At 38.0% G+C, this 16,442-nt stretch overlaps 1 protein-coding gene across 1 annotated transcript in view; it reads left to right on the top strand.

Moving 5' to 3' along the window:
- The window catches only part of TRIO (trio Rho guanine nucleotide exchange factor), a 255,846-nt gene that overhangs the window by 113,983 nt on the left and 125,421 nt on the right, over nucleotides 1-16,442 (top strand). Inside the window, 2 exon segments of the mRNA XM_051799299.1 lie at nucleotides 1,324-1,446; nucleotides 7,527-7,718. Coding sequence (XP_051655259.1) covers nucleotides 1,324-1,446; nucleotides 7,527-7,718 — 315 coding nt within the window.

The following is a 16,442-nucleotide window of genomic DNA, read 5'->3' as shown; positions in this document are numbered from 1 at the left end:
AAGAAAATCATGTTTTCATTTTACTGCTAAAGAAAACATGAATGTTTTTTATAGAAATAGTGTGTGGGATTACATGTGTGTTGAATGTAGTCATGAGTGATGTTGCAGAAGTGATTCTCAAACCTGTTTGGAAGCAAAAAGGAAAAAAAAAAGTCTTTCTCTTTAGTTACACTAAGTATTAAATGCTTTCAGTACAAGAAAAGGGGGGAAAAGCTTCACCCAACTTCAGGAATCAGAGTAAAGGACACTAGTAGATAAGAAGAGGGAAGATACAGGCTTTTGAAAGGCATATTCAAAACAAACTGAACTATTCATGTTTTAAAAAAAAAAGAACAGCTAGCACGAATGTTCCACACCACTACATAAATACTGTATAAAAATGGTTAGCTGACTTAAGAAAACTGCTTGTATGCAGTTGTCTTTAATTTTGAACATCATTCTTGGACCTCTGAGTATCTTCCAAAAGGTTAAATACCATATGCATTCTAACTAATGAATTAAGATATGGCTAGGATGTATTAGTTTGGAGAGGGATCAGATGTTTTTGTTCATTCACTCATCAGAAATTTGGTTTATGTGCAGGAATAACTTTTGTTAACTGGCAGGAACTAATTACGTGTACAGTTTTTACTATTTATAGAGCCGCCAGCCCAATCCTTGTGGTAGAAACATTAATGCCCTTAAAATGTCTTCCGTTCATCAGTTTTTCAGGTATAAAATTTGCAATAAACAATTATATGTGATGTTTTGAGAGGATACTTCAGAATTGGGGCAAATTCCTCCATATGCTCTGAATACAGACATTGTCATTATCTCACAGTGATTTCTACTCAATTTTCTTGTGTTAGTTAAAAATTGTACTACTGATTCTTTCTACTTGACTGTGGAAGGAGAAGCGAGCTCTCATCTAAAATAAAATTTCACTGTGTTATTCAGCAGTAGTGTGCAAACTCTGTTAGTCTTACATTGCAGAAAAATGTCAGCTGAAGGCATAAACAGATTAGAGAGACCCTCATGAGGGGTCCCACCACTCAGATCAGATTACTGTCAAATTGATGAATGTAGAGAATTGAGCTTGTCCTTCAAAATAAACTTATAATCTTGAATCATACTATTTTGCTAGTTTGAGCTTAGTTTCTGCTTTGAGAAAAGTTAAGAGATGTAGTCAATGTCCTTCAATGGCAACACTGTGTTTTAATCCAACAGTAAGTTCCTTATAAGCAGTCCCCTTACAGCTTCTTAGTTTCTTGAATAGTTGTCTTTTTGTTGTAACACTCAGTACGTCCACTCAGAGTTTCTCTGTGTCTCTCTTCTGTACCACAGGTGTTGGATTGGATTGAAAACCATGGAGAAGCTTTTCTTAGCAAGCATACTGGAGTGGGAAAGTCGCTGCATCGGGCCAGAGCTTTGCAGAAACGCCATGAAGACTTTGAAGAAGTTGCACAGGTAAAAGCAATCGCATGAAGGACTGTACACTTGCTATGGAAATAAATGAAAAATTCCTGCTTTTGCACTGAAGGGCTGGGCACAAGGAGCTGCACTATAAAACATTCAGTTGCAGGAACAGACTATTTTGTTTCTGTTGCAAGTTTTTGTTTCATTTCTCTTTTGTGCTCCAGCTTTGATAAGAAAAAGACAAACTTCCACAGTCCCACGGAGTGGGAGTCTTGGGGCACAACAGGGCTGCTTTGCTATTATTTATCATTATTATTATTTTCAAAAGTATGCTTTCAAATATTGATTCACAGAAGAATGAAAGGTCTTCCTTAAAAGTAACTTAGTTCTATAGGATTCTAGGATTTAAACTTTTGTGCAACCTAATAAGAGAGGCTGGAGATCAATTAGAAGTCCTGCTTTCTGACTTTAAGCTTGGAGAGCTCTCAAATCCTCTCACCACAATCTCATGTGGAGGAAGAGGGGAGATTCCTAAGGAAACCAGGTGAACCAGCAAACTGGCTGATCTGGCTTGAAGTTTATTCTTTAAATACAGTTCAGTTTGTATATACGCTCCTGTTCTGAACCACTGATACCAATGCTTTTTCCATAGGAGGACTCCATGGGAAGTTAAGTGGAACCGATAGAACTTCAAAACACTTTTCTGTGAAAAAAAAGAGTCAAAAGACATAGAGATTCAAAGGGATACAGGGACATTAACAAGAAGTTGGTGTGGGTGTCATCCTCTAAAAGGGCATGTGAGCTGAATAAAATCCTGCAAAGGAAGCTGAAGGCCAGAATCCTCCCCATTAGTAACATTCACTATCTGTCCAGTCGTAATGATTGGTAAGAGTAAGAATCTCTAAGATTAATCAAGAAGTGTCCTTAATGTAGGGTTGACATAGTGGCCCTTCAGTCAGAACAGAAGAAAATGCTATTAGAAAATTCTGAAGTGACATGCAGGAACTCAGCAGTCACATATACTATGGTGGATGCATCACAAGTGTGTTTACAGTTTACCTGTTTAGTGGAAGATGAGGCTCTTGATAAAATTTTGTTTTAAATACGGTCCTCCAGTGACCGAGGACTTTGAAATAGCATCAGAAAGCTTCCTCAATACTGATTTCCTATAACATTTTCAAAAATAATAGGTGTTGTTATTTTTGATTATATATATGCTAGATTTTCCAAATGCATGTCTAATACTTCATTTTTAGTAAGAACCGTAATATTTTCCATGTGGAAATACTTACTTTTCTGGGTCAGACAAGCAAGAATCTATTTCCATAAGATACTTCAGAAAACCTGAATGATCTCATACTTAATACTGTGTTATTTGAGCGAAGAAGAAAAAAATGTTTGAGTAACCAAAGGGGATGAAGTGTGTAGAACTGTTAGTGGGATGTTAAAAAAAGTGTCTTGTTAATTTGCATTATACTTTTAAAATAGAAAATTGTAAAGCAAATTCTTAGCAAAAACTTCATAAAACTGAATGTTACTAGAGTTTAAAATTATCTCTTTAGGGGATTGGATGGAAAGTGTATTTTTGGAGATAGAAAACTTAGATTGGTCAAAGAACTTAAATATACTACAGGGGACTATCTTCCATTGACAGAAGGATGGACAAAATGATCTAATAAGTACTTTTTTCATCTCTAACTCTTGAATGTGTAGCGAGTTACTGCCAAGACAGGCACACCCTCTGAGTTATTCCTCTTATGTGCTCTAAAACTGGATATAAGCAGGCCCCAAAAGGCATTCCTGTTGTTGCTGTTACAAGGAAGATTATGTTCAAGTATAAAACAGCCATCTGCAGTCCTTTGTTAAAGTGTCAATACCTTTCAGCTGACTGACTCTCTACCTACATTTCTGTTTTGTCCATGTCTTGGTTGCGTTTTGGATTTTGGTTTTTGTTGTTGTGATTTTGTTTTGTTTCATTTTTTAATAGGACCCTAGGCATAATCAGAGAATTTCAGTCAGTTCTAGTTAGAAGTTGAGAGAAAGTAGTGTCAAGTGAAGTGTTGGTGGCATGGCAATCTTCTAGGAAATGCAGGGAACCAGCAGTAATGTTGAAATGTTCCTGATCAAAGGTTAACTCCTGATTTTGAGGGGAGCAGAAATTATTATTTCTTTTTTCCTCCTTTCTGGTTCCTCCCTCATTCTTTTTTTAATGTGAATGAGGTGCCATTTCCTCGACAGCATTCAAAGAGTTATTATTCAACTGTATGTTGAATAGAAAAGAAGTTGCATAGTCAATAGGCTGTGGTCTCACAAATTATTCACTTTAAAATTCATGTGAAATGACAGTTTGTTTTTTCTCTTCAACACTTTTTGTTAGCACTTCAGAAAATATATAGATAAAACTCAGCTACTGATTCTCCCTAAATTCTTTTGATAAATTCCTACACATACATACTTGGACTTGGACCCACCCTTGTAAAATTGTGTTGCTCTCTTCGTGTAAAGCCTGTCCAGTTCAATTACCCATTTTTTTCTTTTTTTCCCCTCTCCCCATGATCATCTTTGTGTCCATGAGACCATTTAGTCAAAGTGTCAAGACTCCAAATTTGTACATAATTGATTCACTTTTGGGCATGTATTTTCAAGTTAGAAACACTGGATACAAGTCAGTATTGTGGTTCTACTTCCCCATGCGTTTCCACGTGAAATTGTAAGTCAGCTTTTTGTGTTTCAACTATAATCTATGTCTGCTTTTAACAGTAATCTATGCTCAAAAAACACAAAAGATATATGACAAGAATTAATTAATGGGATCTTTTTCCATAGGTAAGTTCTTTTCTCCATGTGCAGACTGCATCTGAGTAAAGAACTCAAGTCTTCTTGGTGCAAGAAATGCACAAGAAAGATTCTTCCAAGTTTGTGTTTGAATACCCCTTTTAAACACCACCACCAGTTGCTCTCTCCTTTAAGGTTATTAAAAAAAAAGTTATGTATTTGAACTGGTTTGGAATTTTACTCATGAAGGTTGCAGTACATCAAATTAAAGGTCCATGTCTTACAGTATCTTGTGCCTATCACCAGATGCATAAAGAAAAGGGACCTGTACACTTAAAAAATTACCTTCCCAGTTATCTGGGCCTGTTTGATGTTGGAACTGAATGATGCATCAGAACCAGTGTTTAATAGTCACTGATGGACTTTTCTTTCCTTAATTAGGCTAACTACTTTTTGAACCCATTTATGGTCTTGGAACGTGCGCCAGATCCTGTGGCAATGAGTTACGCAATTTAATTGCTCCTTAGATGAAAAGTACTTTGCTTTTTCATTTTAAGTGTGTTGTCTGATGTTTAAATGCGATAGCATCCATTGTAGTTAATGACTAATCTATCTTAATTTTCTCTACCTTTAATGATTTGTATACCTCTGTTGATCTCCCTCCATCCATTTGTGTCTCTTTTCTCTTTCTGTAGTGCAATAAACTCCAGTTTTTGTCAAGTTCAGACCATACCTCCACTCACTTCTGTTGCTGTATTTATGGTCAGTTGTACTTATTTCTGCACTAAAATTTAGCCTTTGGGTTTTCTGTGATGTGCCACTTCATATGCTTTCTAAACATATGGTGTTTGTTTTTTGTGAAGAATATGTAGAAAAGGTTTCTCAACAGGAAGACTGGAAAAATGATGGAATATGTTGTTGCAGAAGGTGGTAAATTCCATACAGAGAATTTTTCAGCCTTTTGGAGAATAATGCCTGTTAAAGACTCAGATCTTGGGGCACAGAGGGATGGACTACAGGTCATCTTGAAGCTCTTACAGGGCTGCTTCCTTTCCCCTGGGATCTGGGGAGGCATATGCTAGTGGAGATATTCTGAGGAAAGTTTTTCACGGTGAAGTCTTTGCCAGTTTAGGAAACTGGCATAAGCAGCATCATGGGAGAACTCCTGCTCTTTCTGCCTAACTTTCTGCTTTCTAACTGGTGGCTGTCTCCTCGGACCAGCATTTTCAAAATCTTCACATTGCTCCTTTGTTTCCTCCGAGCATTGTTTAGAAGTAAGCAGAAAACTGTGAAAGGCAGTAGTTAGTACCGAACGCCTATTTGCTGTGATGTCTATTTCAATAGGCAGTTAATATTTATGTTATATTTCAGCTCTACTTGGAAGTGAAATTTGTGTGTTAAGGCATGTGTCTGCTGCTAGATTTGAGAATCACAACCCCTTTTGAAGAAGCATCCAGGTTGTGATCTTTTCTGAATACAGACAGTTCACCATCCCGTTTACAGAAAGAGAAGTCAGATATGCCTGGGCCTGTGTAATGCGGAAGATACTTCTGGAATTTGTAAACAATGCTTCACATGTGAGATAAAGTTTTCATTAAAATGGGAAACTTCTGTTTCAGCCATCTGCAACTGGGTGTGGTGCTCTGGATTGATGAAGTAGTTTTTGTTTGAGGAGTGCCTTTAAGGCTCTTTGACCTTGCCCCTTGAACACATGTGAGCTGCAACCATGGAAGTCAAAATACCAAAGCACAGATCAGAGTGTGTTCTGGGCCAGCATGGCCTGAAACAGTGGTCTGGAGTGTTGAGTAGTGCGCTCCCCACTGAATAAGGTATACTTATATTTATCTCTGCAGCCTTGCTGAGGGAAACCAGGGAGGAGTTCTCTACCCCTCCATGCAATTAAAAAGCTGAAAGTTAAGGAAGGGCTAAGAGGTACATAGTCAAATTCAAGAAACAGCATGGATTCAATTCCTTACATAAATAGATCATAATAAATGAAGGGGGAACTCCCCCGCAAATATATGAAAGCTGCACTGAGTCATGTAATCTGTCCTGGGCTTGTCTGGTAATTTGCTTGATATCCTGGGGCAGAGGTCTTATTTCCTGCCCTTCAGTACAGTTTTAGGGCCGGACTTGGATTTAACTTTTGTGGATATTATAATGTTAATTAGAGGTGTGATACTATATTTATGGCAAAGAAAAGTACATTTGCATAGGCTTAATTTATCTTGGCCAGCAGTGTTTTTACTTGGTGTAATTGATGTTGGGAAAACATGGAAGGACAGAATTGAAAAGAAAAAGCTGTAGTTTATATTGTCAAGAATGCTTTCTTTTTTTAGTCTGTGGTGCAAACCTATCAGAAGACCTGATGTGGTGACATAAGCAAAGCTTCTTTAGTCTAGACTTGACTTCAGTCTATTTTCTCCAGAGGTTAACATCCTTCTAAGCTTTCTTGATGAGTATTTTGAGAACCATTCTAAAATATGAAAACCCAAGGTTAGGCTCAAAAAGAGCAACCAAATGATAATGAATGCCTGGACTCAGTCCTGTTTTGAATTAATGAGAAAGTTATAGAGGCAGACTGCAAATTCTAAGTTTTAAGAGTTGTTAGACATCTGTCTCTTCTCTGGACCATAGCACTCGCAGCACACAAGATACCAGACTTCTGTTCTTTTTCTGCTTAGACCCAAGTCTCTTGCAGGACTGTTGATCTGCATTTGTTAATCCTGTGATGTATTGGGACAGTATTCCATTCAGGCACTCAGCCATAGCTGACTTCTGAATCTTCCTGTGCTGCTGCTGTTTCACAAATGATCCGCTTGACACATGAATTTTGGACGCCTCGCTTCTGTAAGGATGGAGCGAAATGTTCGCCTTCTGTACCTGGTCACTTTCCACCTTCCTGCTGGATGTGTGGACTGGATGTAAAGCATCTCTACCAGCAGTTAGAACTTCTTCAACTCTAGTAATACATATTTGAAAAGACTTCTGTCCCTGACTGTAGTGATTTCTCCAGTATTGATGCAGGCCAGTTTGCAAGTAGTTAGATGTTTAGGCCGATCTTTATTCTAGATGTGAATATAAAATACTAATTCCAAGTTCTGGATCAGGAAGACATTTTAATAGACATAAATAAGGAGGTAAGAAATTAATTTATTCACAGTTAAATGAAAAAGTATATAGAAATCTAACAAAATCTTTAGTAAGATTATATTCTACTTTCTTTAAGAAAAGAAGAAAGAAAAATACATTCCAAGGACCTTTTTGTCATTTTGTTTTCATTAGCGGAGCAGCTTTAAAATATAATTACTTTTTTTTTTCATTTAAACCTGTGAAACTAACTTATTTCTCTACAGAACACATATACCAACGCAGATAAGCTCCTAGAAGCAGCAGAACAGCTCGCTCAGACTGGGGAGTGTGACCCGGAGGAAATTTATCAAGCTGCCCATCAGCTCGAAGACCGCATACAGGATTTTGTTAGGCGTGTGGAGCAACGCAAGATCCTGCTGGACATGTCTGTGTCCTTTCACACTCATGTTAAAGAGGTAAAACTTCAAACCTTAAAACTGGTATTATCTAATGTTGCTTTCATTGTTGGAACCTTGCCATAGGACATAATGAAAACCCCTACTGTATGATGAATTTCATTTTCACAAACTTACTGAGTTTGTAATTCACTGTGGATAGTGGGCTGGGGTAGGGTGGTTGTTCTGTTTAAGGATTTAATTATTTATTTAATTATTTTTTTATTTTTATTTTTTGCTTTCAGAAGCAGATTCTGCCTGCTTTGTTGTGCAAGTACACATGCTTGTTCTGTCACGGGAAAGGGGGGAGGGTCAGATCAGGGAACTGGTACAGCTAAAACACAGCATTGCAGGGGGAGATTCTGTGCACTTGTGGGTTTTTTATATCCAGCCATCTCTCCAGTTGTCTGAGTTACCATGGTTAGACTGACACGGTTCAGGAGACTGAAATGTATGGCAGAAGCACAAGGCTACTTAAGGCAACCCTGCTACCCAGAAAGATTTTAGTCCTTTCTCTCTTTTGCTCATTGCATTTTTATCTTGTATATTGACAGTTCTTTGCAAAGTAAAGAGCTTATCTGATAATGACAATGGTTTGCCTCATGTTTGCAATTTTTAGTCTTCTTCAAAGCTTGAACTGATATACCAGGAAAAAGAAAATTCAGCCAAACAATTTTCAGCAAGTTCATTTTTTTGCTCCAATTCAGAACACAGATCATATGAATTTATAAGCTCATGGGAGAGGGTGGAATAGACTACAACAAAAATAAGGTCTTCAGTAAGCATTTTAGTTACCATAGTGGCAAATTTTGACAACTTTAGGTCACTTGGTTTCTCTTTGGAGCTCATGTTAAATCTCAGTGTTCAAACTTGGTGAAAATACAAAAAGCTTCTGGATCACAGCATGTCCTGGTATGTGTTCCTTCCCTTCACCATACATTGAGAAATGGTCTGTTCAGTGGTATAGTATTCTAAGTAGCTTCTTCAACAAAACCTTGTGGAGCATAGGAATGGGAGTTTTTTGTGTGTGAAACATCTGCTTTGCACTTGAAACAAAAGCACAAGGCAGTTGGTCTTTGAAGGAGGTCAGGATTAAATTACTTTTTAGCTCTAGACATGAGTACATAGCTCCCCCATCAGTTTTCTGTTAGATGCTTCCTTGCCAATACTCTCCCGGGGCTCTGCTTGTTCAAACAAAATATAAATGCTGTTTCATAAACTATCCTTAGGGGGCAGCTTTTTCATTTCACTTTCTCAAGCACATGGCACTGATCCATTACCTGTTATGAAGCACAGGACCAGTCAGATGCTGAAACATTTTCATTTTTTCTGTATATTTCTTCATTACCTGTTCTTCTTAGAGCAACAGCTGGAATGGTTTTTAAATGGAATACAGTTGGTTGTAGTGATGAAAGATGGAGACTGTAAAAGGATTTGCTTTCAAAAATCCAAAAAACTGAAAAGCAGACTAATCTGTGAGTCACCGTTGAGTAATTCAGGGAGGCTGATCCAGATGTGCTGGCATGTTGCCACTGCTCCCCTAGATAATAATGTTTTATTGAAAAGGAAAAAAAAAATCTGTATTTTGATTTATTACTTTGGGAAAATGGATATTATTTTGAGTCTGTAAGCACACACAACTGTTACTATGGTAGCCTTTTTGCAACCTGGACTTTAGGGAAAAGGTGCTGTAGTGGCTGATGTGCACATGTTGATTTTTTTGGTTTTGTCATGTGGATGACCTTTATAATTAATAAGGAAAATTTTTAAAAGTACTTATTTATGTAAGGAAGGCTGTGTTTTTATTTATTTGCATTCTACTTAAAAAATACAGATGAGAGTGAGATGCATGGTTCATATTTAGTAGACTAGTCCTTTGGTTCAGGTGCAAAGAAATAGCAAGCTCAAAGCTCTCTTGTGCTTTCTGATCTGTTTTCAAGAGCATGTTGTTTGTTATCAAACATGCGTGTGGAGCACTGAGAAGGCATCACAAAGCAGATGGAAGATAAAAATGCCCTAAACCTGAAAGTCATCCACGCTTTATTGGCAGGAGAATTGTATTTCTCCGGCAGGATGTGGGAAATCACTGAATGAATTAGTGCATACCTGTAAGCAACGTAATCTTTCTGCTGTATTGTGAAGAAGTTAACGTGCACACTTAGCTAGCGAAGAGAGGAGTTCAAGTAGTAGGATAATACATTAGCTGTTGAACCAGAAAGAGGTGCTTCAGTTGTTACGTTAAAAAAAAAAAAAAGAATACAAAAAAGTCCAACACCAAAAAACCCAACCCACCAACCAATCAACCCTCAAAACACAAAAAAACCCTGAAGAAATCAAAACACCACCAATGCATTTTGCCCTTCAAGTATTCAGGGTGAATTTTGTCTCTTGTATCTTTTTTGTGTTTTCCTGGTAAAAAAATAGACATGAGGAGTTAAAACCCTGTTTATATATGACAGTTTAGAGGGAGCCACAGAGCTGAGAAAAGCTGTTTGTCTGAGTTATTGACTGTTTTGAGAGTTTGAAACCTGGCTCTGATATCCATTAAATCCCTTGATTTTTTTGAAGTAGGATGTTTTAGTGTGTTTTATTTTTTTCTCCAGAAATACTTCATGTTGAATGAATGCTTCTCATCTGGATGAGAGCATTCCAATACAACTTCTTCCCTGTAGATTTACATAACCTTTATACCTGACACAGAATTTGCCTACAACTTTTCCCAGCTTCCCTGGGAAGCATCAGCCCTTCAGTGTCTGCACAGTACTCTTTTTCTGCTCGTGCTTAGTAAATCAGCACAGTTTCTGCTTTCAGAAGCAATGTGTTTGCCACGAAACGCTCATCCTGGAAGTAACAGACTTTTGCTATACCTGTGCACAAAGCGACTGTGTGGTATGTGTGCAGCAGCCTGTTATGACGCACATGGAAAATACTGTCTGTCTTGAACATTTCCAGAAGTTTTTTTGTGAGGTAGTTACAAGCTGGTAGAGGTCTCTGTGGTTTACAAGCATGAAAAAAACCATAAAAGTTCTCAGACTCCTCATAGATTAACCTCAGTAGACAACATTTTTCGGTGGGGGAAAAAAAGATGTATTCAGGGAAAACAGAAATACAGTGTTGTGTAATGGTTAATGGTGATCTGAGAAAATCAGTTGCTTGCTATATATAGATTGTGATGCTTTTACGTTATTATTAGTTTTAAAGTTGTAAGGTTGTGAATATTGAGTTTTAGTAAGACATTTCGATCTATAAGCCGAACGTCTCAGTAAGTGATGTACTGAAGTTAAGCTATGCACTGGCAAGCTTTAAAAGTGTTTGGGATAATAAATATCCCTATCAGGATCTTTGCATTGAAAGTACTGTGTCCTGACAGATTCCCAGCCTGAGGATGAATAAAATACAACTTAACACCTGAAACTTACCATTGCAAGACAGTGAAACCCTTATGACTTCTGTGCCTTTTGACATTTAATAATATGGCAAGGTACATGGTGAGAAAAAAGGTGCACAGATAAAAGATAACATCTCTTAAATAAACAGTTATCAGAAATGGTTGTGTGCAAAACACAGCAGCAGGAGTCTCAATAGTGTTTGCTGTGAAATGTGTCACAAAGTAGAGATGAACAGCGTTTTGATCTGAGTTCAAACTCTTCCACACACAAAAATACTGATGTGCACACACACACACTCTCTCCAAAATGTCTCTCTCAGCAGCTATGAGTGGGAAGACTGAAATCCTGTCCAAGCCAGGTGTTTGTTGTAGTGCCAAAGTAGAGCAACAGATATTTTCCTAACTGGAGTCAAGTGTGGGAATACAGACCAGGCTGACTGTAAGTGGAAGAGAATGATCTCTTAAAAGCCTGTTATTTTTTTGCATATAACCTTTTGTGTGTATTCTGGCAAGTTGATAAAATAGCTCAGAGCACTTTTTATGTATACACAGTATGCTTAATGGAGTTAGTAGATGTGTCTCTTCTTTTTTTGTCTTGCTTAAGCTAGATTTTGCTCTAGAATAGACCAAGGTTGAAATAAAGGGAAGGGAAGTGGAGTTGGCTAAGTTTTCAAATAAAAAGCCTTCATTACCAGAGTAATGAACACTAACCTGTGCAAGCTTTTGAAAAAAGGTGGCAGAATTTTGAGGGTGCCAGTGCATGGGGAAGGCAGAGGAGGCCTTGCTCTGACCACAGTGCTGCCCTTACATTCAGATCTAGCTATGAGGCATGTCTATTTGGTTCAAAAAAACTTGTTGATAATGGTCTTGCTTTGTCTCACTGCCAGAAATATGCTCTCCTTTGCATTATCCAGTATGGAAGGGTGTCCATCACACAGTGGTGCATTCCTTTCATCCTGGGATGAATCCTGAGATGACAGACCTGCTCTTGTGGTTGTCTGTCACTCCTGGGTATTTGATCCTTCTGTGCCGGTGGTCTACAGGTTAAATTTGCATGTCATAATAAGGCTGCCCTCTCCTCTGTGTGCCCTTTCCAGGCAGCAGAGCATCGTCTGGATTGCCCGCATCTAAGTGTAAAGGCTCTGTCTCTCAGTCTTGTGCTTCTCTAATATTTTAATTGTGTCATTATAGCACAGCAATGCTCAGTGTGACAGGTCTGGCAAAAGATACAAAGTGCAGTTTCTGGCCAGTCTTTTGCTGATCATCTTGAGTCTGAGAGCTGAGGAGGACACTTTTTAAATTTGAAATGAGAAACACATTCAGTGGCTGCACACTCAAGTGTGTTGTGGCTTACTGCTTCAGTAGGACTGGAATCCAGTTCCCCAGCACAGCTTTTTTTCTCTCTTGAGCTTTTCAATACCAGTAGCTACTTTGCATGGAAAAAGGGATGAAATTTAGGTCCAAGTGCAGTTGAAATAGCACTAAGTGCTTGATAAAAGTGAGGCAGAAGTAGGCCTTTATACTGTATTAAGCTAAGGTATAGACATTTTTGTCTTGTTCGGGTAAGAAATGGGAGAAATGTTAACAGGATAGTAGTAGTTGGTGTAATTTTAGGAAGATGTGAGCAACTTGGTTTCGCTTAAAGGATGAATTTATGCTGAATAGGAAATTAATTCCTTTATAACCGTAGAATAGATAGGGATATTTGAAGCTTTTAAAGATAATTCTATCTAGTTAAAAAAAATACAGGCATTTAACATCCTGAATATCACTGAAAGACCCTGGAAGACAAACTCCAGGGGGTTTAACATCTTATGGGTTTTGTTTTTAAAAAGATGCATTTTCTGTCTGCTGCATGTCCTGAAAGCCAAAGCTTAGAGGCAGAGATACACACATTAGCCCCTTTCTGCATCTAGATATACTTGTTGGGGAATACTATCGACATTTGACCCTGTACAAATAATAGCTCCTTCAGTAACTGTGCCTGTGGTAATACACATGCTGCAACACTGTGCTGGGGGACAGGCAGAAAGAGGAATTTGCAGTTTTTACATGCAGAAACTGCGTGCCTTTCTTTGCCTGGCCTTCTGAAAAGGCAGACTTCATATCCAAAAGCCATTATTATAAAAATGCAAAACTTAATGGTGAAAGATGCATATTTTACTCTTATAAAATATTTTTGTGCTCTTGGGGAAGGTATTAACTCAAAAATAATTGTTCTCTGATTACATTCAGCAAAATACAGAAGGGTCTTATTTAACTGCAGTCTTTCAGGAGATGGCTGAGATGGGACTTAAATGGATAGAGGCCCGTGATGGAAACACTGTAACTTCCAGGATGTTGCAGACAATTAAAATAATACCATCTCAGTGACTAATGGCATGGTCCCAAGAACTTAGGAAAGAGGTAGTACAGGATGCAGGCTCATTCAAGCAGATGTTTCTTAGTCTGTGCTATATTTAGATCAAGAAAAAAAAATCTGCTGGGTGAAACATTTGCCTGTCAGGGACTCAGAATTTTATTTCCCTCTCCAAATAAGATAAGATGCAAAGAGCAGATGAAAAGATCAGAAGCCTCCTGTGACTGGATTGAGTTATGTATACAGCTGTCTTGCCACTGGATAAAGTTCTTACTGAGGTCGCAGGACTGGATGGTTTGTTTAGGGATCTTCATACTGCGTCTCTTAGAAAGAATAGAAAAAGACATGACTGGAAGTTGCTCAGAGTTCGCACCAAGAGAAAGTTAATAGTTTCTTAATGATGAGGAGTTTGTGGTTTTTTTCCCAGTGGGTTTTTGTTGCCAAGCTCTCTTTTATGGATAATGGGTTACCTCAAAAAGTCATTGCACTGTAAAATCTGCAGTTCTGCACTGCTGAACATGTATGGGTAAGCTGTAGTCTCCGTTCACACTCTGCTGTAAACTGTTTGCTTTCTTGTGGCTTTGCTGTGCAACGTATTACAGTCTTCATCCTTAATTTTGTATCTGAAAACAAGGTAATTTACGTAATTTCCAGTATATCCAGGGCTCGTTCTGGTTTGAAAGCTGTAGAGAAGCCAACTGGCTATTGCCACCCATTAAGAATTAAGCTCCTCTCAGTTTGTATGAATTTGTATCCAGCTTTAATAATCTGACTTTTTTTTTTTCATCTATGGTGACTTTATTATAACTTTTGTGTATAAACACCAAGATTATTTTGAGGGGAAGCTGTTTGTCAGAAACTTGCTTGGGGAAAAAGTGTAAAAAGCTTATTTGGTAATCTATCAGAGTAACTTTTGCTATGGAAGTGTCACAGAGCTGTTTAGTCACTTCATAAATGGCTTAAATTGTTCCACTTTCAACAGCGTATGAATCAAAGCTAGGCAAGTAATGCATACTAATTACTCTCCTTCTCTTTCTGCACATTCGTGAAATGTTTTTTCTTCCCAAACAGTGGACAATTCAGCTAATGAGCTAGGGAAATGAAATACATTTTTGAGGCCTTTGGTACCCCGGGGGCAAGATACTATGTTTATAGTCATGGCGTAAGTCAGTCAGCATAACACTTTGTTGTACTGGCACCTATGTCTTTCTGCTGAAGGCAGGTGGTGTTGCCCTGAGCTGGCTATGCAGAGGGAGAAGTCTGCTTGTTCTGTGTTAGGTTGGTCTCTTGCATCCAGAGTGAGCTTTAAGGGAATTATTCACACGCACAGTACATCACCAGTCCAGCATTTTTAAGTTTTGTTGCTCCTTCTAGGTCTTTTCCACTCAGTTATAGAAATGACTGAAGTGTATGTGAAGAATAAAAAATGCAGAGATGAGGTGTATTCCTTGTGTGGGTCTAACACAATACAGCTGCAGAAAACATATTGCAAAAAATTGAAATGATTCTCGGACCTGTCTTGAGCTGCAATACAGGTGCTTTTAAGGGATCCAAGGGGCAAACTTGATATAGTCCTAGAGACTCAAAATGGTTTTAGTACCAGTTGCTCTGGCATTAAATGTGTTATAAACATCTGTGAAAGTTGGGCCTCTTATAGGCAACATAGTAAGCATGAAGTGTAGAGGTCTTCCAGCCAGCATCAAGCACATTGCAGAAAACAACGAAGTGTTACTCTCTAATGTATGTATTTCCACAGTTGCAGGGTGTACTAGTTGTATGTAGATAGATACCAGCTCACTTGGAAGGTCTCTGACTTAATACCCTGTTAGTATGATTCAGACATAAACTTCATAAGCTAAAAGAGGAATGTCCTCCAGACATTGAAACATGAGTAAAGTTTTCAGGTTGTATTGTCAGACTTCTTGCTCTTAAGTTTCATTTGTCTCCAAGTTAAAGTTGCATTCCAAAGTATGCATTTGGAAAAAAAAAAATCGGATGGTGCATTTGGTTATGCTGGAATGAATGTTGAAGAGTGCTTCTGACCCACTTGTTAAGTTCTATTGATTTGTGCTCCTTTTAATAAGAAAGACCGCTGTGCCTTAAGCTTGTGGTGTTGACGGTTGTGGAGTTGCATTCAGATTTGTGACAAGCATTGTCTTTGAAGCATATGAGTAGTCAGAATAACAGTGTATGAATAGGCAGTTCTGGTTTGGGGAGGATGGGTAGTAGATTTGTAGAAGAGAGTCTGGTTAGATGTCATTAGTTCTTCCCAGTTGTGAAAATTTAACCTATAGCTTCGTTTACTCAAAACCCACCTAAGGAGGCGTATAAGACTATGAGATACAAAAACTAACATTTGATTTTAAAACAAAGCTTCAAAGGAACTGATTAATCAAGATTTAAAATTCTTCACTGAATTTTCTGTTTTAATGAAGCTCCATTGGTGGTTAGGAAACCTTTATGATCAGAACATTATACAAACAGCAGCATGAAATGGGTAGAAAATGTTAAGCAAAGAAATAAAACATTTAGTTTTCTGTCTTTTGAAATTAAGCCAGTTTTGATTGCTTAGTGTCTGTATTTTGACAATGTTAACATTTTAATTAAGTTCAATGTATCTGTAAAATTTTTAAAGGCAGAGACTGAATGTCATCAAAAGAACTAATACTTACAATCAGATCAGAGTTATTCTATCAGGATAAAAAAATAAAAGCTCTAATCATTGTTCTTGGAATTGCAGCATTTGGGATGGGATGGTAAAATAGACAGGAGGGACTGGGTTTGAATGTTTCCTGTGAGAGCAGCTGTTCCACTATGCTGTTAGTGCTGCTCATGGGAGTGTTGCAGGAGACAACCGTGCTCCCTCTCTTCATGCAGCGTTTTTATCAGTTCTACAATAGATGTCTGATGATAACTTTCACACAGAGCTTAAGATGCAACAGCTTCCCTCATAAAATTGTGGGAAAGATCACTGTGGGGTTCAAGTGACCCACTGTGA

Source organism: Manacus candei, unplaced genomic scaffold (genome assembly GCF_025592945.1).
Source record: "Manacus candei isolate 608988 ecotype Guabito, Panama unplaced genomic scaffold, ASM2559294v1 h1tg000049l, whole genome shotgun sequence".
Taxonomy (NCBI): Eukaryota; Metazoa; Chordata; class Aves; order Passeriformes; family Pipridae; genus Manacus; species Manacus candei.
The sequence above is the reverse complement of the archived record's forward strand: the minus strand, read 5'-3'. Positions and strand labels throughout refer to the sequence as shown.